We start from the raw sequence: 26,021 nt of genomic DNA, 5'->3' as shown, positions 1-26,021 counted from the left end.
AAGCTGAAACACTGAAGAAGCTGCAATTTCCATTCATCTGTTCTCGGCTAAACTGTGTAAAGGCTGTCCATTTCCTAATTTATTTCTACTACTGGTTTGTCCTGTGGTCTAGCAACCAAGGTCTTCACCTTTATTCCTGGGGTGCTTTGTACTTATATAAATTATACACAGACATCATACATAGCATACAGTTATTTTTGTGCCTTTTAAGGTTTTTATTGCTTTCTACCATATACCAATACTTTGATATAAACCTCTTTCTAAAGGCATTTGATCCAGGTAGCCTTCTTTTACTGAACTTTCCCACATCCAGGATCCAATTTCCTCCAGCAGAGGGCGGCCAGACCAGGGTTTGGCGGGCTGAACATTGACGAGTGAGCCCCATATCTAACAACGCATCCTGTGTTTTTAATGACATATTCTATAGCAAGGTCACTATTTATTTTATACTTTTAATAAAAATTATGTTTTATTTTTCCATCTATATCTCCACATACTAAAAAGAGTTGGGCTAACGTTTTTTAACATCCTTCTTGGGGGAAAAAAAAGTAGCAGCTCTTTTCTTGGGTTGAGTACGTTTTAACTATTCTGATAAGTCTGACATCGCCAATGCCTACAAAAAAAAACACAAAATAATCAAAAACAGACATGAAAATAATGAGACTTAGCTTGAACACGACGCTGGAGATGACCGAAGAACGCACCATAATGACAGCAAGGCATTCCAGTTGACGAACTGACTGGCAGTGCAGCCTGACATCGCGACGTGTGTGAATAAAAATGTCAAGCGGCAATGTGAGGTTTTGTGTTTAAACACTTAACCTTAGGGGTGCCCACATTGCCGCTTTAAATTTTTATTCACACACGTCGCGATGATGTCAGGCTGCAAACTTACCTAAAAACTATTTTCATAAACTTAACATACTTCTGTGAGTAAAAACTTTCTTAATTAATACAATATATGCAACAATAACCAGTCGGTTTATGTCTTCACGCTGTAAAGAGCTGTAGGTGGAGAGTTTAGTTGGGCATTTACTCTGCAGAAATGACCATATCCAGTTCTCCAAAGTCCATCCCATATCTCATTTCACTGGCTTGGATGAACACATACACTACCCTGTTACCAGCAGATTTCTTTTCAAACCTCATTCTATGTAATTTAATAACAATTACTTCAGTTTTGGTTTTAATGTAAATCCCGCCCATTTCACCTCATTAGCATACACACCGGTTACTAAAATTTTTGAATGCAGCCCGATGATAATTTCATATTTGACTCTTAAATCACGACTAGCAAGCACATCATGAAAGAAATCACCACCAATATTCTCAGATTTTGTCCAATATTTTATTTCTTTATAAACATACAGTTACTATAAAAGCTGTTGCATCAAGAATGTTTTCCAACTAATACCCATTTGTCTAGGGTTATATGAACTGAATAGAACATTGGAACCAGACAGGACACTGTTCCTCTGTTAAGGCAATATGCACCCAACCAGAATAAACCTCACAATGGACAAAGATTAACACAAAATTGTTCATCTCTGAGATATTAAAAACTGGGAAAAAAACAAAACAAAGAAAACACAGCGGCTCAATGTAGTTCTTGGAACACTACGCATGTTACAATATTTAGAGCCCGTTGTGTTGGTGAAACCACTGACATGTTGGTAATAATGATAAAAACAATTACTCAGCAAGACCATAAGTACAGAGAGTCAAAATGTTTTATTCTTTCACAGGAGGAGATCGCACAACTGATACACTTTGTTAGGAAAATACACAATGCAATCACACACTAGACCCTTATTTGGTAAGTCCGGCAGTAAATGTACATTTAATAGCAGTGCTGAAGATAATGGAGACAAGACAATTGAATGACCTGTACGGTCTACTAATCCTACTGGCAGGTCGTTAAGAATCACCTTGGTGTTGCCTGTTTGAACAGAGGCTGCAATACAATATAGACACAAATATACCCAAGTAGCGGCTGGTATAAAGACTTTAAAAATGTTGTGCTGGTGACCAGTTTAAAGCATGGGACTTCTGTTATTTTTGTTCAAGCCATACTGTATGCTCTCCTTTAATGCAGATATAAATATGAAATCCCCATTGATATAAAAGCACAAATGGGTGAGTGGAAGCAACACATTATTTGTACTATTACATATGGTTTCAAATAACTGGAAAAAACAACAATATTCTCATGTTTATAATGTGCATGTTATGTGCGATGCTGGGATAAGGTATAAAGTATTTGCAGACACCATACAAAGTGTAAACGTCAGTCATTAAACAGGAACCAATGCAACGCCCATCAGCTAAGTGTACACAAACCCAAAACAACTTTTTTTTTTTTTTTTTGCTTTTATGAATTATTTTTCAATCTTTCAGAGCTATGAAAATCACAGAGCTGAACACAGACACAATCTTGTCTCCCTCATTACCTGTAGCTATATTGCATCTGCTGCACCTACCATACTATGAAACAGCTTTGCATTTAAGGCACCTTTTGTATGTTACACTATATAGATAGTGCTGCACACGCAACAGAACCATATCTGGTCAATAAGTGATGAAAGGCCCCATCTAGTGACTACTAAACACATGCAAAACAAACCGCACTATTGCTTAAATAAATAGGTCCTGCTAGCTTAATAAGACGTTATTGCTTATACAACAGCAAAATATAATATTTTATTTTACCGACACTGAAAAAAAATGACATTATACAAACTGTTACACACTATGACACCTTCCTTTACAAAGGAAAGTATCCATTAACCACTTGTGTACATAGGTTAGCTTCAGGTGCTTAGAAACTGAGCCAGAGAACCCAATTATGGATCCTGTGCGTCTCAGCAAGAAAGGCAAACTATAAAAATCAGCAAGAGCTCGATTCTCTAGCAAGCAACAATGACTTATTTTTCAAATGATGTAGACAATTCAGATAGTTCATTCCTTTAGATCACAGTAAGGAGAACTTGAAAGCCATGCTGAAATATCCCACTCACTATAGAACACTGTGTATAATGCAGGGGTAGAAGTGGGGGTGTATATAGTGGTATGTCATACCGCCACTTCTCCTACTGCTTTCATTATAAAGCTATCAAATTTCACTCACTTACGTTTTCCACACCGTCACTTCCATATTTCCACTTCGACCACTAATATAATCTCGTCTGTCATACTAGCATCCTTCAGTAATAGTGCACTTGTTAATCAAGTTAACTGTGCTCTACAAACATTCTCAAAGTGTTTTGCAAAGCCCAGGAGTCTTGTTTCAGACAACAAAGAACCCTAGAGATGCAAAAATGTTTTCCTTGTGCCAAACCCAATGCTCAGTGTAAATACTCAAATTATTTTAAACCTTATTATATAGTGGGCAAAGCACACGTAACCACTGACCCTATATTTAGTGTGATGGCGCCACCTAGTGTCTCAATGGATAAATGCAGCTTAAGACTCTACTTCCCTCTAAACAAAGTAAACATTGTGTCTTATGTCCAACCAAGCATTATGCGGCAAGCGCCTGTACCAACTCAGATAACACATAGGTGTCTGCATTAAACGGGTTACAATCTTGACTACAAAATCAATGCTAAGACAACAGTTTCTGAAACGACTGGGACACAGCAAGAGACGGTGTCTACATCAAATGCCATCTATATCAGCTGTCTGTACTGTTCATCTATATATTTTACACATACTGATGAATATTGTTTCCGAGTGCTGGGAGTCTTGCAACAGATGACCTAATATTCAAGAATATAAACATTCCTCTTATTTAAGATCGGTGGTACAATATGAATGACATAGTGAGGAGTATGGAACTCATGGTTTGTCTGTTACTTTTACATAGCCCATTAAAATTAAAAGGTGAAAACCACAGAACACCTATAAACAAGAACTGGCACATCCTTTTGTCAGATGTAGGCAGTGTCCCCCTAATACTATTCCACAACACTACAAACATTGCGCTGTGTTAATTGTAGAGGCATTTGCTGGTTACAAGTGATGAAACTTGTGCGTAAGATGAAGCCCTATGATTAGGAGTACAATTAAATGCACCTTTAATGTTTATGTTTACTGAAAGAGGCACATAAAGAGCAAACTGCTGGGACACATCACTTAAAGCCGTCCCCAAGTCTGTGGGGTCATTGTAAACCAGGGCCTGACTACACTCTTCTTGGCAAATAAAGAGATACGCCTTTGTGGTGTGTGGTAGATCAAATCTACCAGACTCTTTTGGAAACAAATGTCTGTAAATGGTAAAACAATGTAGTATACTAGCAAGCACCACACACAGTTTTCCTTTCTCGTCATTAGATGAGCATCAGGATCTCTGCAGGTAAAAGTGATTGTCTGGAGGCCATTCATGCGGGAGGGTGAAATCTTCACCTCCTTGGAAGGTCTTCATGGCAGATGGTGCAGTCACAATGGTGTCGGATGGCCGGCCGCTGGATAAAATAAGTAATATAATATATAACACCAGTATATACTAAAGAGCTAAACGTTATTTAAAAAAAAAAAAAGACCTCTCTCTCTTTAAATGGTCTGAGATAATTTAGGGTAAAAGTGGGAATTGACATTTCTGATAGTAATTCCATTGTTCCTGTAATATGATTACAATAGTATTAATTATCATTACCACTGCTACAAAGGCAGACCTCAGTATCAACTACCCATCGGAACACCACATACAAAAAGATGGTGCTCATTTCAGATCATGCATAAACACAAGTGTCAGTTAATAAATCAATTAAAAATAAACTCAATAGGCACATGAAAACATGACTACGCATGCTACCTCTCGTAATAGCGAAAATGGCACAAAGTTATATAGAGGGACAGTGCTCTTTATTAGTATATGTATCACCAATACTTATAAAATGTGTACGTGGTTACATTGGAAAATAAATACAATATAAGTTAGCATTATACAGTGCTGTTGACCAGGGTCTGAGCTCCTTTCTCATATTCTTCATCTCCTGTTCATCTGTATATGTCCTGTATTGCAGGGGGCGGGGGATACAACAACCTATATAATTACACCCCTGGTCCAGGAGAGGAGTGTACTGATCTTGTGGAAGACTGTATTAGAGAGGACCAGGCTGTATCCGACAGGGGCAATACCATGATGTAAGCAGGGATTGCAGGTAAGCAGGAAGCCACACATTGAGTCTGCTGCAGGTGGATCCTAATTCTGGCACCATTGTTGCATATGGGATGATTGTGGTGTTATGTTCACCTCTATATGAAATGAAAAGGAACAAAATACTCACTTCTGGATCTTGCATAACAATCATTACAGTTTAGTAGGCCATTGCGAATCCTGACATCCGTTCCAGTAGTTGCATCACCAAGTTGTCCCTTACAGATTCCACACTAGACAGGAGCAAGAGAAGAGTATATATTACAATACAAACACATGCACAAGCACGGAGCACAATAAGTACAACATCCAGACCCAATTTACATCTTTAAGTTATGTTTGAATGAACCAGACTTTATTACATTTAACCATAGTAACCCACATTATCTATATCTCCTCTGTCTCACTGATGTCACATAGCTCCAGTTCCATATTATCTTTCAATTAGCTGAGAGCCGATTGCGCTGAATGTAAATTTAAAGGGTGTGCCCATTCCAGGTACCCTAGTTTGAGGCCATTTCCTGCTGTTTTGCCCAAATGACTAAAATAACATTTGTCGCAGTGCCAATCTTTATCTCACCAGACACTGTGCCTCTATTGCCAATGTTTAAAATCCTATAAGAAAATCATCAAACCTTAAAGCACTGGATGTGGAAATACAGACTGAGTGTTTCGATGATCATGGCTGCCCCCTTGCCAAGAGGAAGACCACACGTAGAGCACAACTTCTTCCCACTTACAGACCTGTTACAGAACAAGTGAAATGTTACACTCGATGTAAGACGAAATTCACACAAGTGCAGGAGCATGCTCCTACTCAATAGCTTATTCTCAGGCTGTGAAACAACATGGACACATTTGCTATTGACCTTTTGTACCTGTTGGGTGGTTGGTATTGTGATGTAGAAGACTGCGAGGAATAGCCAATATCCCTTGTGTTCTCCGGGGAAACAGATCTGTTTTACAAGACAAAACATTATTTAAGTGAAAAAAGCAATATACTAAGAAACACAACAAAGACAACAGCATTTGCAGTAAAAACATAAAAACAAACTCGCTGTATGAAGTATACAGAAAGCTGATTTCACACAATAATCGCCCTGCACCCATCTAACAGGGCTTGGATTACTATTACTGCACGGTTTACATACTTGGATTGGCTACATGTTGGCCGTGCTCCTCCCAATTCAAACTTGTCTAGAAAAGAACATGCTGCAGCTGGCTGAGCTGAAATAATCTGTGCTGCAGTTAATATTCTAATGCTCTTACTACAAGTTGTTCTACCTGTACCAGTGTCATCAATACCACCATCTTGTGTTGTCAGTATCAATGTAATAGGTGGTAAAGCATCTAATACAGGGTTTCCCAAACCCAGTCCTCCCTAACAGTGCAGGTTTTCCATATCTCCTTGCTGGAGCACAGGTGTATTCATTACTGACTGACACATTGTAACAGATCCGCAGGTGGTCCTAATTATGTCACATGTGATCCAGAAAACCTGCACTGTTGGGGAGCCCTGAGGACTGGGTTTGGGAAACCCTGATCTAATACATGAATTGGTTAGACACCACATCAGTGTGTCACGTATTTCTACCTGATCAAAAATTGCTGTTGCCGTACCACTTGTAAGCGGTATAGCAACCCAGAAGTACCACACACTCCCCTCCTGTTAGTGCCACTAACACTCCCTGGGATTATTATCATCATCCTGTATTTATAGGGTGCCACAAAATTTCCGCAGCACCGTACATAAACAGACATCGGATGATACAGTGCAAAACAGTACGGAACATTATACAAAATACCAGGACTTCAAACACTTCAAACATAGCTTGCACAGTGAAGATGGAGCAGAAGAATAGGTAGAGAGACAGGAGGGAAGAGCTTACATCCTAATGAGAGGGCAAACAGACAGGAGGCACAAAGGGAGTCAGAGGAAGGGATTAAGTGCAAAAGTAGCGAGTAGGGGGGATAAGAGAGGGTGAGGTGGTCAAGCATGGGGAGAAGGTTAGGTGGATGGCTGGTAGGCTTTGAGCAACAGATGACTTTTAAGTGCCCATTTGAAGGAGCACAAATTAGGGGACAGTCCGATAGAGCGTGGGAGGTCGTTCCAATGGAGAGGGGCAGCCTGGGAGAAATTGTGTATTTGCATTCAGACATGAATTGCATTCATTGGTGTAAGGTCCTTTTCTGAACATGATTTGAAAGGCAACCCACAAAGGAGAAGGATAGACATTAAATAAAGCGTTATCATAGCATTTCTTTCCAAATGAAAAACTGCACTGTTCAATTATATTAACAAACCAAACAAAACAATAAAAAGTAACTGTACTGCCACGTTAAGGATAGCATATTTCAAATAGTGTAAGTAACTATGAAAGAATAAGAAAATAAATATGGGTGCAAAACCCTTTATTATCCAAGAGACATTTACAATGATGAAGGAGCAATACAGAAGCAGGAATGAAAGGCTACTCACCCATTTGAGTCCATGAAGGGCACTCTCTTCTGGACACTATTATCAACACTATTACTAAGAGAACTCACATCTTTAGCTAAATGGGATTCAGACGCCACTCCTTCTAAAATAAAAAATAAAAAAATCAATATTAAAAAAATAATAATAATTTTATTTCAATTTGAGAAAAATGTAAAAACTAAGGGCCCGAGTCATTAAGGAATGTAAGGCAAAAAATGGAGTAAATGTTCTCCGGGACAAACCATGTTATAATGCAAGGGGTGCAAATTAGTTTATTATTTTGCACATAAGTTAAATACTGGCTGCTTTTTCATGTATCACACAAATACTTGATAACTTTATTTTTACACTGAAATTTAAAGTTGATCTAGGACATGCCCTACCCCAACTATACATCTGTCTCCACATTTTACATTTACCTCCCCCTCCAATGCAACATGGTTTTGCCCAGGTGCAAAGTTACTCCTTTTTTATGCTTTGTTCTCCTTAATGACTCAGGCCCTAAGCCTCTAGACCAGGAAATGAAGTGAGTTGGGTTAGACGAGACAGGAAGTCAGGCGGGTTAGAGGCGGTAGGATGTTGAAAGTTGAAGAATTTGCTCTTCCAAGTAGGAAACTATGATCATAGTACTACCTGGCATTTTTCCCTGTAACATCCACATTAAGCTGTAACTTTGGTATTTTTAAGTCAACCTGCAACAAATAATATTTTTTTTCTAATGCATCACATTACAAATGTGATACGTAGATTAGCTACTTGCTCCAGAATTATATTTCAGCTATGTACATTTTTTATCCATCTTTTACATTAACTATTTAATTTTATTATTTTATATTTGAGAGGCACCACAGTACCGGACAGTGTGGATATCATGACATACATAAACCAGGGACATACATGACAGACAAAATAAACGGGGACATATGAACAGTGCCCACTCTATCGTTTGTTTTCGAGAGAGCTTACATTCGAATTGGATGAAGTCCACAAGTTTTAGACATGCTAAGCTTTAGGTAGCAAAGCATCCATGTTGAGATAGAGAAATACATAGGCAAACCGAGGGGGGGGTTTCCTAGTGCCTGTAAACCCCCCTCCGCGTCTGGGACACTCTATAATTGAGGAGGCTGGACCCTGCTCCCGATTCACATGGCTCTACTTGAAAAGGGAGAGCTGCGTGCACCTAACAGTAGTACACGCAGCATTGCCCATGTATATTATGGGGATAGGAAGAGTTAGAGAGCAGCCAAGCACTGTCTAAAATTATAGCCCCCATGCATGCTGGTCACGCACACTGGCGGCGTGGTGTGGAAACCCCCTTCTACAAATCCTGCGTTTGCCCCTGAAATAGTTAGCTACACAACATAGTACACAAGGGTAGAGGTCAGGGGAGGAGGTATACTTGGGTTTCGGTGATACTGAGTTAGAGACAAGGAACAGTTCAATAAGTAGGAAGTGAATCAGGAAAGTGTGTCACTAAAGCAAATAAAGTGAAGGGGCGTGCAGGAAAAGATGTCGATCAACAGTGTTGAAAGCAGCAGAGTGTTCCAGGAGGATAAGTATGGAGTAGTGACCTTTAGACTTTGTGCGAAGTAGATCATTGATCACTTTTGTGAGTGCAGTCTCAGTGGAATGTTGGATGTTGGGATGGAAGTCTGTTTGCAGAGAGTCAAGAATGGAGTGAGAGGAGAGAAAGTGAGATAGGCAGTTGGACACAAGTCCTTTAAGTAGCTTGGAGACAAAGGGGAGGATAAATAGGTTGGTAGTTGGAGAGAGAGGCTGGGGCAAGAGATGGTTTCTTTAGGATTGGTGAGATGCGGGTGTGCTTAAAGGAAGGAAATGTGCCACAGGTGAGCATGTAGTGGAAGAGAGGGAGCACAAGAATTGGGAGGAAATAGGGTAGTGGGGGCGGATTGTATGTGCAACAATGTGATGAGTGCAAATATTTTGTCTTTGGTTACTGGAGAGAATGAACTGAAGGTGGGTTGGGGAGAGTAGGAGGTGAGTGAGGTGTGCAGAATTTGGCATGAGGCTATATCTTGTTGAATGGTGTAAATTTTGTCTTGAAAGTAGGTGGTAAAATCATGGGCTGGTAGGGAGGAAAAGGGAGTTGGGGGAAGTCAACTCAGAAGACTGAATTGTATTGTGGTAGTATTTCAAGATAAAGCACGAGCGAGATTTCCACCTTTGTCGCTCAGCAGTGCAGGAACACTTTTGCAGGTACCAGCTCTGTTTGGTCTGTCATGGTTGAGGTTTGGATTGTCCTATATTATATGTGGTGGCTAGAGCTGCATTGTTTAGGGTATAAATGAGTGTTTTGTTGTAGAAAGAGACAGCCTGATCAGGATACAACAAGGTAGTCCAAGTTGGAGAAGCTAGAGATGGAGCAGAACCTGAAGACAAGGTCAAGGGAATGTCCTTCACAGGGCATGGGAAATTAAGTCCATTGGGAGAGATCAAAAGTAGAAGATAGTGAAAGAATTTAGCAGCAGATAGTGGGATTGTTATTGGGAATGTTAAAAACAACTAATACGAGCATAAGCAGGTCACAGGATAGGAAATAAGTGGGCTAGGTAGCAAAGTTGTCAAGGAATTGGGACACTCCACGAATGTGGAGAAGGGAGAATAGGCAGATAGTATGGACTTCACAAGAAAGAGAAAGAGAGGGGGGGTTCCAGGGTTATAACTCGGTAGGTGCAGCTTGGAGAAAGTAGAATGCCTCTTCCGCCACCTTGTCTGTTTCCAAGTCTTGGAGTGTGGCTGAGGGAGGGTCCTCCATAGGAGAGAGCTGCAGGGGAGAGTGTCAAGGAAGATGGGTGGATGCAAGTTTGTTACAAACAGATCATATGCTTCAAGGTGCACAGGAGAAGGGAGGGTTGTGGAGATATGTGGATAAGGCTGAAAGGATTGGACAATGAATACAAAGTTTGGTGTTGGAGCAAGCAGTGATTGCACAGGGCCCAGCGTTGGATGAGACATCACCAACAGTCATGAGAAGGAGCAGGGTGAGAAAGAGGACATATGAGGTCGATTTGTGGGTGTGAACTTTGTTTCTGCTTATGTAGGCCGGTAATTGTAGTGGGTGCAGCAAACATAACAGTTCAAGATATTATGCGGGTTTGTTTTTGTGACAGCTTCAAATGGGACAATTCCTATTTTTGGTTTAAAAACACTTAATGTGGCGTGGCTTTGGTGCAATTCCAAGTAAATTAAGTAATTAAAATTAACATTGAGGAAATGATACAATCAAAAGATATATCAGGTTGCCAATAAATCCTCAGATTTGTACCAGATCCCTTTTTCTCAATGTCCTTATTTCTCACTAATAATGAATATATTGTGGATCTCTTTCCAGAAGCAGACGTGGTGTAATTAGTGTCCCAGCAATCAGATCACTTTACCTGTGATCCGTAAATATAGCCCTGAGAACATATTCTAATTGTCACAAAAATCACAACTTCACAAATGTCTAGCAGCATATATCAGAAAGGACATACAACATGACGTTGGTGGATCACCGAACAATCCTGATGTAGATTCTAGACTGGAGCTGCAGTAGACATCACTTACCTAATTGTAAGTGAAGTTTGGTGGAAGTGTGGCACTGTTGTTGGTGCTTCTGGTCATTTTCCTTATCCATCACAGACACGGTCTCTTCTGTTTCATGTCTGCTGGAATTAGTGGACATATTAAACACCAGCAAAGGTCATAAATAATCCATTATGCAAGAAGGATTTAGAATACATAGAGAACATGCTATATTATAATGTAATAACCTAGGCCACTATGCTAAACTACAGCTGACACATGACGCTGCTTTGGGGCACCTTCCTGCTCTACAATCCCCATCAGCACATGGTTGCTGAACACAGTAATATCTATATTTAAAGTACTAAAAATGTATATAAAGTAGTACAGGTGACATTAAAGTTTGCATCCATCTTAGACACATTTTCAGAGACAAATCTTTAAAACCTGTGGCAGTGCCTGAAAATTAGGGACACTTGATAACTTACGAGGTATGTCTATTAAATAACGAGACTGATTAAATAACTCACCTTTATTTATTGATATTACAAATTTAATGTTTGTCCCCTTCAATATACTCCCCATTTGCACTAATACATCGCTGTAGTCGTGTTTTCCACTGGTCGAAGGCACGGAGCAAATCAATTTCTGTCACTTGTTTCAACATATCTGCCGTTTTCTTCTTTACATCATCAACTTACTCAAGACGTGTCCCTTTAAGCACTGATTTAACTTTTGGGAAAAGATAAAAATTGTGTAGGAATGTGTTTTTCGGTCAAAAACTGCCTCACAGAAAGTGCTGTGTGAGCAGGCGCATTGTCCTGGTGAAGAAATAAACCATTTTTCCACAGTTGCGGCCGTTTCTTGCGGACTCTCAGCTTTTGCAAAACTTCCTTATAATAATGCTGATTAACTGTTGTGCCTTCCGGAACCCATTCTTCCAAAATTACACCCTTGATATCGGAAAAAAAAACCAAACAATGAGCATGGCTTTGAATTTTGATTTGCTTTGACGAGCTTTTTTCATTCTTGGTAGTGACGGTGTTTTCCAGTGCATTGACTGTCTTTTGGATTCAGGATCGTACTGGAAGATCCAGGTCTCATCACAAGTGATTACTTTATGAAACAGGTTTGGATCTGTGTCAGGTTGCTGCAGAATGTCAACACAACATTCCTTGCAACGTTCTTTTTGCTCTGGTGAGAGAACCCATGGGACCATCTTTGCACAAACTTTCGTCATGTTAAGATCCTAATGCAAAATTTTCCATACGGTGTCAATATTCACGGATTCAGCTATCATTCGAACACTGAGTCGGAGGTCTTTTCGAACAATCTGACTGATTTTTTTTCTACATTTTCTTCGGTTCTTGAAGTGCAAGGTCGTCCAGGGCGATCATCATCTTCTACATTCTCACGTCCCTCGCTAAATCTTTTGCGACACTCAAACACACGCGCACGAGACAGGCAGTCATTCCCATAGGCCGTAGTAAGCATTTGAAAAAACATTCCGTAGGTGTTTTGGGCAATTTTACTAAAAATTTAAAATTTGAACAACGTGTCAATTTGAAACTTAGCATTTTTGGTCCCTTTACAGAAAACCCAACCAAACTAAATGGCGACTCACAATCAACTGAACATCACAGAGTGTTGCAGCTTGTCCTGCAGGTTCAAGGTTACTACGTATGCAGTTATAACCGGTTCTGACTGCTTTGTTTACTAGATGGAATCACAGTCTCCTTATTTAATAGACATACCTCGTATGTTGCGTTACATAGATAACTGACAAAAACAGGGAATTCAATCTTCACTAATCATGTATTGCTTATGTGAGCAGAGAATTAGTATTCTATACCGGGCTAATTTAGCAGTAAGCACAGGAGGCCTGTGCCTAGGGGAGGCAGAGGCTGGATGGCGTTTTTTCCCCACACGGCAAGTATTTCAGATGCTTTTCTATCATCAAATAAAATAAAAAAAAAAAAAAAAAAAATCCGCTGAGTGTTAACCTAAATATTCTAACATTTCAGTGCAAAAAAGATACACAAATCGGCCACAACCGCAATCCACACATACCACTGCCTAATCCACCCAAACTATGCCCATATTTACTTAGGTCACATCCCCAAATCAATAAACACCCATTACTAATCTTAAGAATCAGCACTGTCCTACGAAAATCGCATGAACCAAATAGTGGGTAGGAACATAAAAAAAAAACAAAACACATTTTAATCACTTTTCACGCTCATACTCAAATGTGCATATGAGGACGTAGTCTAAAAGAGGGGTTATTAGTCTATGGGCTGAAGCATAGAGTGTCCAACTATGTATCCACACAGACTATTATATATATCCAGCCCTGCTTCTAGAAATGCAATAAAGAGAACACAACCTTGGCCACGGTTTTGAACAGCTTTTTATGGATCCTGTTTCACGTCAGCAACACGTTGAATTTGGTGAGCGTACATAGTAACCAGTTTAACGTTTAAAAAGGAAGCCCAGGACACCCAATCTGTATGCATTAAGCTGTCCCGTTTTACGCTGGCATCCCAACAATACTGCTGGCATGCTGGGCGAGAAATACCAATGGGATGTCACTACACAGAGTGTGTGCGCTTCGGGGTCCAGTTTGAAGCTGGTGTTGGTTACTAACCATACTCCAGGAAGCAGCTAGTCTGACTTTTTCCTTTTAATCAATTCCCCACACACATTGTTTCAGTAAATTACACATTTAGGTGGAAAACCCCTTTAACCTGATTCTATAGAATTGGATCACATAATAATTTTACTTTATCTAGCATCTGAAAAAAAGTAAAGGAGTGACTTTTACAGACAAAGCTACCCCTTAAAGCCAAACCTGCAGTCTTATACGCATAGTTAGCACAACCTTGTAGGAGTGAGGTACATTCAATATCGGAGACAAATTGTCGGCCCTTTGTGATGTATCGGTAAAGACCCATGGATCCGGGTGTACATGTTTGTGTCATTTAACCACCTCTCATATGCCAAACAACAGATCCTATATGGCTACAGTCACAGTAAAGCTTCGGGAGCAGTCATGCAGACATGAGATACTGCATCCATTGGGTCATTTTAGGGAGCCCCTTTTAACATGTCAATCAGTTGTGAATAGAAACTCAATTCAAACATTTCATCCCCAACCTGGACACCTACGTTTCTCTCTGTATCAGCACCTCGTCTGTTCTATGTAGAGCTCCCTCCAGTGTCCACAATTGCGGTTTATTATCGTCTGTCTGAGCATCATTTGTTTTGGCCTCTGTCCAGGTCTACAAATAAACCAAAACAACATTAAAGTGATGTTAGCCTTTCAAGACCGTAGCACTGCAGTAACCACTTAAAACGATGTATTATTACCTCTCACATCAACATGTAATTAATATCATAATTTAAAAGGGAAGAACAAAACTTCATACAACCCGCCAGGCAAAACAGTCTTGTAAGAGCGCTGATGAAATACAGCACACCATGGGTATTAGCCATCTTTACTCTTATTATTACCATTACATTTACTGAAAGGATTAGCTTTGTTCTATGATCATTAATTGTTCACCTTGCTACTATTTACTTGTACCTAAAAGCTATCATTCATCACCTGTGACAGAACTGGTCTGGAAAACGTACATTGTTGGCTTCAACACACAGACGTCAAACAGAAAGGACAATAGATATTATTTATATACTGGGTATCTAGACATTGCTATTAGGTTTGCTAACATTTCCCTTCATCAACTAAAATTAGTGTAGTAATAATCCACAGATTTATTTATATAGTAATAGATATAATAAAAACGTATTTGAGGGCTGTTTAATTTCACACTTATTGAAAAGCAATATCTGGTAAGTGTTATACCTTTCCTCTTAGATATTTTGACACAGGGTGTCACTGTTTTATGACATTCTAATTACATTTTGAATTCTAAATAAATGCACTATATAAAACATTGCTTTTCTTATTATTTAATGACATTTACTTTGTAGCAGATTCTGTCCTGTCTCTCCCATCGATCTCTGTATACTGTCCACACAGGCAGCAATTTCATTTGGAATACAATTCAATAAACATTTGTGTCGCATTTTTAATTTGGACACACAGGGCCCGAGTCATTAAGGAGTGCAAAGCATAAAAAAGGAGTAACTTTGCACCTGGGCAAAACCATGCTGCATTGGAGGGAGAGGTAAATTTATAATGTGGAGAACAAATTTATAGTTGGGATAGGGCATGTCCTAGAAAATCTTTAAATGTCAGTGTAAAAATAAAACTATCAAGTATTTGTGTGCTACATGAAAAAACAGCCAGTATTTAACTTATGTGCACAATAATAAACTAATTTGCACCCCTTTCATTGTAATATGGTTTATCCGGGAGTAAACTTACTCTTTTTTTGTTTGCTTTGCTCTCCTTAATGACTCAGGCCCACAGTCTGAATGGCCAACTTTCAAACATCCAGAGGAATGACTGCACACACATATAAGTAATTCTGGTCAACAGACAACTGCTATTTTAGTCAGCAATACAATCTGTATGGATTATAACCATTTTCAGTAATCATTTGTGAGTCTTAGGGGGGTATTCAATTGTTAGCGTTAACGCTAACAAACGAGCGCTCAAAAAATCTTACCGTTAATACGGTAATTACTCGCGGAATTTCAGCTCGCCGCTCCCTGAGCGGCGAGCTGAAATTCCGTGAGTAAACTACCGTATTAACGGTTTTCGCGCGCAATATTACCATATAAACTGTAATATTTTTTGAGCGCTCGTTTGTTAGCGTTAACGCTAACAATTGAATATGCCCCTTAGAGGCCAATATTGTCCAATGCAATATAATCTAACTGAAATTTTACACCAGAACCAGCAGGTGTGGCCAACTTTACCTCCAATATGATTAGCACTACTGTAACTAATGGAATAAGAGAAATAATTATAATTTTTTTAAAAAATTGCAATTTATTAAAAATAATTATGAAAAAGTGAATATTTAAATAAAAATAAATTTAATGTATACCCAAGTTAGATTTCCCTTGTTACTAAGCCTAACCTTTTTTTCAAACACCTTACATTTTTATATTAACTGATATACTAATGCATTGAAATATTTTAAGATCTGTTCTAAAATCACACAGTGTTTAATAGTTGATAATAAATATCATGTGATTTGCACTAAGCTATCTGATATAGAGCAGACATTGATTGACGGTCCATCCTGCGACACCAGGAGGGTTGTAAAAAGATGGTCTGGCACATGGACCTACCTTTCCAGTGGTCACTTCCTGCTCTCCCAGTCTAGGCTCTGTGTAGCTGGACATAGAACTCCCATTTGTTTCAGAAATACCATGGTGTACACTGGTTACTGGGGACACAGTCAACGGCATCACTGTGTCTTCAATGATCTTCCTTTCCTAGAAACACAATCATTAATGGTCACCAAACTATCTTTTGAAGCATACAGTAGACAAAGCAAAAAAAAATATTTTTCGAAAGGGAACAAGTACTTTTTGTTGGGAAATAAATTACAGTACTCATAATTAGTTTAAAGAAATTAAAATAACAAGTTTATTTGCTTTTGTTGTATGAAGTGTTTGTGGCACAGTGAAAATTGACCATTGAGGGTTGAGGAGAAAGGCTACAGGGATAACTGCAGCTCCACAATATAAGAGCATTAATTCCAAAACAGCAACACTTGATTCATATACCACAACAAGTTAACCCGTGCATGATACTCATGCATTCTAGTCAAATCAAGCTACTTAAGGTGTTAAAAAGGTTCTTGTCATGCATTTGGGCCATAGCCCAGGACTCCTCCGGGGGAAGAGCGTTACTTCCCGACGCAAGCGCCTTTTTTTAACTTGGTTTCGTCCACATGTCACCACCTCATCATTTTTCTCCATCACCTCATCCTTCATCTTTATCGCCACATCTATCCAGATGTCTATCCAGACACAGGGATCTCTCTCAGCGGTCCTGAGTATCACACTCCTCTCGCTCTGTCACCCCCAGCAACCACTCCCCACTGTCACCCCCGGCAACCACCAACCACTCCCAACTGTCACTTCTCCTTCAAGAAATATATATATATATATATTGTTTTTTAAATCTTTATAAACACTTTTAACAATTAACAAATTAAATTAACAAATTAAAAACATCTTAGTATACCAAATTTCAGCCCTTTCTGAGTTTTTTTTCCCACACACACTAAGAATTTAGTAGGTCAGTGTATAACTTCGCCCAGCTAGTGGCGCTGCAGCTTGGTTTTTTTTTCCCACACAGACACACGCCACTAGGCTTTTATACAGTAGATCTGCCACCAATTTCACAAATTCTAACTTCAACCTTAAGCTATTGTACATTATATGTGGAAAAAACACAAGCTGAAACCACGGTCACAGCCTTAGCCGTAACATTAAGCCAACATCTGCCTATATTATACAAATATTATCCTAAGGCCATGTATAAAAACAATAAACCAAAATTAAACCTTAAACCTAACCAAAGTCCCATTTCCAAACTGACCCATCACTAAGCCACACTAGATCTATATGGCTTCTTAAATAGAAGCGCTTTTATAGTCGGGATCACGGACACAAGTGTTCATAGTGAACTTTGGACCACAGATGCAATACTCACTATGAAAGTCCATGGGCATGTTCTTGATATGGATGAAAGACCCTTAAAGGATAACTCCATCCCAAATGAAAACAAACACCTTTGCAGTTTGGGAGTTATGGCTGACTTAGCTGGATCCATTAACCAGATATGTCTTGGTTCCCGAGGTTCTAATGGTCCTACGCTGCACTTCACTCATCTCCTCCTGATTGGTCTGTTTGAAAACAGCCGAGAGGATCTTGATGCACCCGTCTCGTTCATCCTATTCAGGGGAGGGGGGCAGGGACCCCACTAGGCTTACTTCAAACAGCCCAGGCAGAGAAGGAGAGTGTGTGTGTGAAGAGCGAGCTGGGCCATTAGAACAAGCAGGGTCCTAAGCAAATGTAGTTAATGGCAATTAAAAATTAGCTTTTTCATTTTATCCCATTTAACTCCACAAATGTTTATGTTTGTTTGTTTTGGGCACAGCTATCCTTTAAATAAAGCATTATGTTTGTGGTGTTCATCATACAGTGATTACAACATGATTGTGTGAAAACAGACTATGTTATAGTACAATTTGTAATAGTTGAAGGGATTTACAGTCTCTATGGTCCGCTCGTACAGTCTGTATGGTCCGCTCTCTACGTATGTGGTACAGAACCACATTACCTTGGCTAGTCACAATATAGAGGCATTCCACCAATGTAATCTGTGCCCAGAGACACCGTTTCTTAGTGCACACTGCTATCCATGCCAAGCAGATAACAGCAATGTCCTCCTTAAAACTATGTTTAAACAGAAAAAACTATTTATAGCTATATAGTTATAGTGTCCTTATAAAGACATTTTAATGTAAGGCTTCATGCTTATCCAATTGTGAGAAATATGTATTGTGGTTTCGCACCATCATTTATAACCACGTGTAATGAGGTCCTACGTACCTACTGCTATGTGGACTTTTACAACAAGTGAAAAAATAGAGCTGTTGATAAATTTTATTCAGTATAAAAGAAGCACAATGAGGTAACATTCTGACTAATACCTTTTTATTTTTTGCAAGTAGTCAGGACCCTGAACCTAGATTACGAAACGCACTATATAAGCACACACAATGCCTTGGCTTTGTACCAGTGCGTCTTAATAACGTGCATATATTAATATAAGCAGCAGAGAAGTATATGTCTCTGATTATATTGTACAAGTCAGTGAGCTCCTTTAAGCTTCATGAAACTCATTTATCACAAAATGTTATATAAAAGTGTGACAGTGACCTCAATGGAGAATGATAACACTGTACAATATGACTGGGGGGCCCTCACATGCTGGCCACACCCCTTCCCCTAGCGCATGTCAGTCCTGGGGAGGAAGCACCAGAGTATGCGCCACGGCTCCGTGCTACACCTCTGCACATGGACAGTGTGGAATCTGCTTAGTCTTGCGCTATGAAGAGAACACAGTGCAATGTCCCAAATTCCACAGCTCACAATTCTTCCTGCACAGAAGATATTACGTATGACAAGTTACCTTCTCGTAGTATTTACGTTCCTCTTCTTCCACTTCTTTCTGGGCCTTTTCCCATTCCTCCTTCAGTTTTCCTTGCTCTTTTTGGTACCTCTCCTATTGCAAAATTGGATTAAAGATTTAACATGACAGATGACAGGGGCCGTATGCCAAGATCTATTCCAAGAGTAAATTAGATTAAGATGGCTCTAGATAAGCGGAAAAAAAATTTGGAACATTTTCTGGATTTATTTAACCCCTTTACATCTAGAACATCTGTAAAGGAACTTCATTCCCCAACATTCATTAATATCTGTATACTGGAGCCCTGAAAACTTACACCAATGAATTTTAATTGTTTTTTTTAAACGCATGTACTTCTGAATTTGATATATAGTAAATAACATTGATAAACATTAACCAGACTTTATATTATATTTGTAATTAATAAAACGCACTCAGCACAAACAACTTCTGTACCTGAAGCAATCTCTCCTGTTCCTGCTGCCATCTCTCCTGCCGTCTGCGTTCTTCGTCTGGGTCCCAGGTGCAAAATCGACTTGGAGAATTTAAAGGGGGTTGTAGGACCTACCAGAAAACATAAATATCCTCAATGACTGAAAAGCCAGTTGTTCCCACAAGATACATTTATCATAGTTTGAAAGGTCTATAATTAAATGTTAATTGTAATTGAATTTTTCTCTTCCTCTTATTGGGGAAATAACATTACACCATCTGTAACAGAGCCGGTTCGTATAAATCTATGGACATTTGGCAGTGGTGTGTTCTTTATTCAGAAACTTGCCCAAAAGCCAAGGGAAAATAGGTATCGATTATGAACAATCCCAGAACATCCAGGGATGTCATCTAGACACCTGCAGATTTCACATACTCCTTTTGTTCAGAGTGCCACTGATTACAGATGGATTTTAGAACAGATCAGTTTTACTTTAAAGAAATTAAATTGTCATAATACAGTGAGAGTCATAAGTATACCTGAAACACACTGTACATCAATAGCTGCATTTCTTTATAATGTAGAGCATATTTCAAATACTGTATGTATTTTAAGTGTAGCTGGGAACAAATATAATAACCATTAAAATATGTATTTATTTATCATAAAGGGACTCTTAACACTATATATTTTCATTTTTCCTACTGTTGCAAATATAAGGGGGGTAGGTATAAGAATGCTCTTGATATAGGACTTTAAATAGTTTTTAGACTAGTGCTACCAATTTGCTAACTGCAAAGCATCACCATTTATTACAGTTCTATTGCTTGTCTTCTCTTTCCCAGAATGTCCTCCCAGAGTTCTCCTGACAATTTTATTTAAGGTGTGGTAATTCTTTTTCAATACAATATGACCTAACAACAAGGATGACATCCTTAGGAAAGGGATATGATATCTGTGAGGATGTGATCAGATTGGTCAGAAAAAAATATAAGAAAGAGGGAGCAGACAACCTGAATTTGCTAAAGGTTTGCACAGAGGAATAGCAAACAACTATGACATATTTCTCTGCCTAAGGCACAATTAAGACAATTTCTGAGGTTAGAGTCTCTTTAAAGATTCTACTGAATAAGCCGATTAAAACCATTGTTGATGCAGAATGAGTAATTGCTGACAGTTGTGTCAAACAAGTCTTAATAAAGCTGCTAAGCACTTGCGTATGACGTTATTCTGCATTGTTTTAGCTCGGTAGACTGTGAAATATTTAGCTGCTTCTTCAGTACTCTGACAACACAAACATGCCACGTAATATTACTTACTGCCGAGTTCCCACAGCTCTCCGTCTCTCCTGTCAAACAGAAGCGGACAAAACAAACTTTATTTTAGCTTACAACTTGCATAAATAAATTCAAATTGGTATGGAATAATAATGCACTTTTATAACTCCCCATGTAAAGATTATGTACTAGAGATTTGAGCATGGGTATTGCTATAACAGACAGTTGGAGTACCCATATTATATTTAATAAATAATACAGTAATGATGTCATGAAGAACACCCCTGGTCTCCTGTATTATAATAGGGTAAACGCTATCAGTGTATTAAAGAATGGAGGTGGTAGAGAAGGAGAGAAAGATAAGTGTCCATTTCTAAATGTTTACTGTAACAAAATAACTTTTTTCCAAAATAAGAATGCCTGTTAATGAAGTTTTATATAACACTTGAGGTTTTCAATGAGGATAAGAAAACACAAGGACATTCCTTACAGTTCCACATTCATGGTGTTTTGTTATCCGTCAGCCATCCAAGGAGGACAGAACACAAATCTTTTGTTTATATACATGTTCAGAAGTGCATTACACTTTACTTATGTTTTTCTTCAACGTTTCACAGTATGTTCAAGCAGCGTGAATGAACTTCCTTTCATACAGAGGTGCATTTCTCACCACAATCTCGCTGTATCAGTTGACAGGAGCGTCAAATCTCTTTTCTGTGCAAAAATTTTGGGGGGAGTCTGCTCCATCCATCTCAGTCTGTGGTTTCTGGCCTGCTTCCATGCCCTTCCTAACACACCGACAATACCCCTTTCACGTGCCGCCCTGTGCTGTAAACTGCCTCCCACAAGATCAGGGCACTCAACTCCCGGGGGTAAATGCATCAAGCTACGAGACTGAAAAAGTGGAGATGTTGCCAATAGCAACCAATCAGATTCTAGCTGTCATTTTGTAGAATGTACTAAATAAATAACTAGAATCTGATTGCTTGCTATAAGCAACATCTCTACTTTTTCAAACCCGCAGCTTGATACATTTACCCCCTGAAGTGCACTGCTGTCCTCATCCTGATTGGCTGCAGGCTGCTAGATCCCAATATACTACAAACCTGTAACATGCAGGAGATGGAGGCTGTAAGGTGCTCCAATCATAGTCAATTTCACTTATTGGTACAATATGGAACACTGTTTGAGACCCACCATCGGAAACTCAGCAATTATAAATGTACTAGGTTGTTCCAAGAGGCGATGAAGAGATGTAAGTAGGGATTTGGAAACTGACAGAAACATGAATAGTTGTACCCTCGAAGCCACTGCTAGCACTTATTACCATAAAAGGTTAGTTATTCCAAAAGAATTCTAGTGCTGACCACAGACATACATTCTTAACTGAATGGATCCAATTGGTTATGTGAGCATTAGGCTAAAAACCTGGAGCCAAACTATATAATTCTGACAAACTACAATGATCCAATATGGAATGAAATGTAAATGAATAAAAATGACCAATTAATGGTTGACCAATATCGTGCGCCAGGATACAATTGTTTATCAAATTTGCCAGATTGACCATAAAAAAAATGTTTAAACAGAACCCTTAACCTACTGATGAAGACTCAAAACATAGATCAAATCAGTTAGAATGGGACCCCCTGTCTGCTAACCTGTTGTACACTAGAATCTAAAGCTAATTAGCACTGGCGTCAATATTATTTTGTCCCCATAATTTCATAACCATCATATGTTTAAGTCAACAAATACTGGTCTTAATTTAAAGACAAAAGTACATTAAAAGGATGTACATTATTCATGGAAACCGTTGATATATTTGTCCCTCAATTTGTTTTAGTGTACTGTCTGCAGTGAATGTCAGAACTCGCTCACTAGGTGGGATTAGTCAGTGTGTTCTGCGGGGAGCTGGTACTGTTTTACCACCGTAAGGCCTTTTACAATTGGACAGTAAAGTTTTCCTTAGTTTTGGTTTGTTTTAAATGCTCTGCGTTACTTGTAGGATATTGTAGTTTGCAAGCAGTGTTGGTATTGGCATACTAAATGCTATATAGAATGCAAATAATATTTCTCTTTTATGTTTATCCAAATTGTGTGGCCAGTTACAAAGTGCAAATCAGCTGAGGAGCACTGCGGAGCCAGCTTCGTTACCATGTGTACCTGGATCTCTGCCTAAGCACATACGTTTACAGAGGAAGACGACATTTGTGGAGAAGTTACAAAGTCTGAGGGGAAGAGAGATGGGTGGAGTATGCAGTGAGAGCTATCCTTGGTATGTAGCGCACCTACTTGTGTGGAGTGAGATTACTGAACCAAGATAAATGGGGGGGAGCGTCTTAAGGGGTGTTTATGCAGTGTGATGGAGCAACTGCCCATTTTTAAGCGCACTCTGAGCAATGTAATAAAAAGCTTCACACATACAAAAGTGACACCTAGTTAAAGTGATGTCCCCTCACTCATGACCTTTCACAGAGCCCCACTTTTTTTTTTTTCCACAAAACGCACATCTAGTTTGTGGAGGGGTCTTTTGAGAATGGAGAGCAGTGTGTCTCTAAATGTGCACTGGTGCAGAAACAAAATGTTTTGCAGTGCACATCCAGTGGAAATTACTTTCAGTATATTGAGATATTGAGATTTCCCCCAGGTGTAACACACACAGCATCTGATAGGTAACCATACAGATCATTAAATCCTAAATTGATCAATATATTCAATACTAGTCCAGTGGTCAGAGTGGAAATTTAGAAGTTGCAGTATGGAAAATGTAAGGAAGTGAATTTGCTAGTGTTAAATGAAGGCAGTAGGATAATCGGCGGTATGGCATACCACCGTATACCAGTCCACTTTGACCACTGTACTAGTCTCCATATGTATATCTAGCTAATCAGTTCTGCCGATTACATCCATATAAACAGCAGAAGCCACATGTCACCAGTGGGATCACAGATATGACAGAGTTCATCAGTCACAGGAGCAATATAAGAAACCCTCTGGCTAGTGCTGTTCTATAGCACGGTAGACTGATCTAGGCTCCATAATGGAATGTACGCTTTAAAATAGAGTGGACAGGTGCAAATCCACATAAATTCTCGCACATCTTATTGTAAACCTAAGTCTCTCTAAATCCTGTTGGAACTGTATGTCCCCTGTTCTGCCACCTGCTGGCTGGAGAACTACGTTACACCTGCCCTGGTCTTAAGTGACACTTTCCTCTAATATAACAGCATATTGCCCAATATTAAATTATCTTGTAGTTTATTGTGTAATTATATTTCTGGAACACTATTTGGTAATTGAAAACTATATAAACGGTGTATCAGGTGTGAGAGTGAAGACATTAACCCAGTAATGCACCAAAAGTGGTTCCACATTAAATATTTCAGGATTGTTACAAACCCAGTGACTTTTCAAAGTGAGAGCACCACAGACACAGCCCCACACACACAAAGCAGAACACAGGTGTAAAGTGTGACCACACCAAGATATCGTGCAGGAGGAGAGAGGGTGCTGTTCAATTCAACGCTGGTTACCTGACTTTACATAAAACTGGGAGCGACGCCAGGCAGGCTGGACCTTAAGAGTAATGTTTAGCTGGATATTTTGGGAAGACTCTGAGGTGCAAAGGTCATAATAATGTGCAAAAACAGAATAAAAAAAAAAACACAAAACAAAAAAAACTGTTATAAACACTTTACAAAATAACATACAAAGATCGCTACTAACATTAAAAGAATTCAAGAAAACATAAATATTCAATACATTTAAAAACAAGGCTTTATGTATTCTCTTAAAAGACTTTATAACCCAGAGGCTCTGACCCCTGGGTTCTTATCTTGTGGTATGTGTACCCAAAAGGATACTTCAGTGTTAAATATAACTCTAAATACTTTTACATTTATAAGTGAAACATAAAACATATAAAAATAATCAGAAGGGGTCTTTTTAAAACATTTAAAGGCATTGATGTACACTTAAGCAGAAAATACTTAGTTTAAACAAACACACTTTAGGCGGTACTTGATAAACATTTATTAAAACATGGGGGTACATGTGAACAAAAAACAAAATCAAAAAAAAAAATTAAAAAAAAAGTTCAGAAACCTGCTGTAGCCCAACAGTGAGCAATGAAAGCTGGTGAGATAACCAAAGAGTGAGGGGTCAAATGGAGCAATTTGTAGTGTGCGCCAATTAGATTTGGTAGTTCAGTTTATTAAAAACAAAATACACTTAAGGAAATAGTGCAGCGTGTAGTGAGCAACCTCTGAATGAATAAAACACAGCGGTCGTAACATTCAACTTAATGCAGAACAGTACACCCACTTCTAAAACATATATATTTATTCAGATTTACTTCCCCTTTGAAGTTTTCCTAATACAGTAGGAACTCTCATTATCTTATTCCTCCTTTACAACTGTCTGATTAACTTGTGATAAGTATGGAACAACATACAACAATAGAAAGCCATGTTACGTGCTATAGCGGCCTATAACACAGGAATATGCTGTAATGTGACATCACAGTACAGTAGATTAATAAGACATATGTGATGGAAACCAGAACCTACATACACCATCAACGGCTGTAGTAATAACAGCTAACATACAGGATCTGTGAGAAGTACACAGATCAAACGTGATCATTTTTCCCCCTTACAAAACAATAGAATGTAGGACTGAGGGCTAGATTTACTAAGCTGTGGGTTTGAAAAAGTGGGGATGTTGCCTATAGCAACCAATCAGATTCTAGCTTTCATTTATTTAGTACCTTCTACGAAATGATAGCTAGAATCTGATTGGTTGCTATAGGCAACATCCCCACTTTTTCAAACCTGCAGCTTAGTAAATCTAGCCCTGAGTGTCCACAAAGGAACTGGGCAGATATAAAAATGGACACATTTCAATGTAATAAACACAGAAAGGCCCTGATATTCTTCAAATACATGTCAATCTCCCCGACTTGCCTCTGCTGTCCATAACCTACACATAGTAATTGCTTATCAGAGCATTTACACTGA

At 38.9% G+C, this 26,021-nt stretch overlaps 1 protein-coding gene across 4 annotated transcripts in view; it reads right to left on the bottom strand.

Moving 5' to 3' along the window:
- Positions 1 to 1,712: 1,712 nt before the first annotated feature.
- The window catches only part of LIMCH1 (LIM and calponin homology domains 1), a 195,427-nt gene continuing 171,118 nt past the window's right edge, over positions 1,713 to 26,021 (bottom strand). The window contains exons 24-34 of one of the 4 annotated variants that reach the window (XM_075195032.1): positions 21,043 to 21,071; positions 19,747 to 19,854; positions 19,291 to 19,383; positions 16,431 to 16,577; positions 14,334 to 14,446; positions 11,205 to 11,305; positions 7,638 to 7,737; positions 6,037 to 6,114; positions 5,794 to 5,902; positions 5,289 to 5,391; positions 1,713 to 4,463 (exon numbers count right to left, since the gene is read on the bottom strand). In XM_075195032.1, the coding sequence (XP_075051133.1) occupies positions 4,438 to 4,463; positions 5,289 to 5,391; positions 5,794 to 5,902; positions 6,037 to 6,114; positions 7,638 to 7,737; positions 11,205 to 11,305; positions 14,334 to 14,446; positions 16,431 to 16,577; positions 19,291 to 19,383; positions 19,747 to 19,854; positions 21,043 to 21,071 (1,007 nt within the window). In that variant the 3' untranslated portion in view covers positions 1,713 to 4,437. Of the gene's footprint in view, positions 4,464 to 5,288; positions 5,392 to 5,793; positions 5,903 to 6,036; positions 6,115 to 7,637; positions 7,741 to 11,204; positions 11,306 to 14,333; positions 14,447 to 16,430; positions 16,578 to 19,290; positions 19,384 to 19,746; positions 19,855 to 21,042; positions 21,072 to 24,507; positions 24,618 to 26,021 lie in introns of those variants that run through there. The other 3 variants (XM_075195015.1, XM_075195023.1, XM_075195041.1) reach the window with 3 other exon arrangements.

The sequence above is a fragment of the Mixophyes fleayi genome, chromosome 1, assembly GCF_038048845.1.
Source record: "Mixophyes fleayi isolate aMixFle1 chromosome 1, aMixFle1.hap1, whole genome shotgun sequence".
Taxonomy (NCBI): domain Eukaryota; kingdom Metazoa; phylum Chordata; class Amphibia; order Anura; family Limnodynastidae; genus Mixophyes; species Mixophyes fleayi.
The sequence above is the reverse complement of the archived record's forward strand: the minus strand, read 5'-3'. Positions and strand labels throughout refer to the sequence as shown.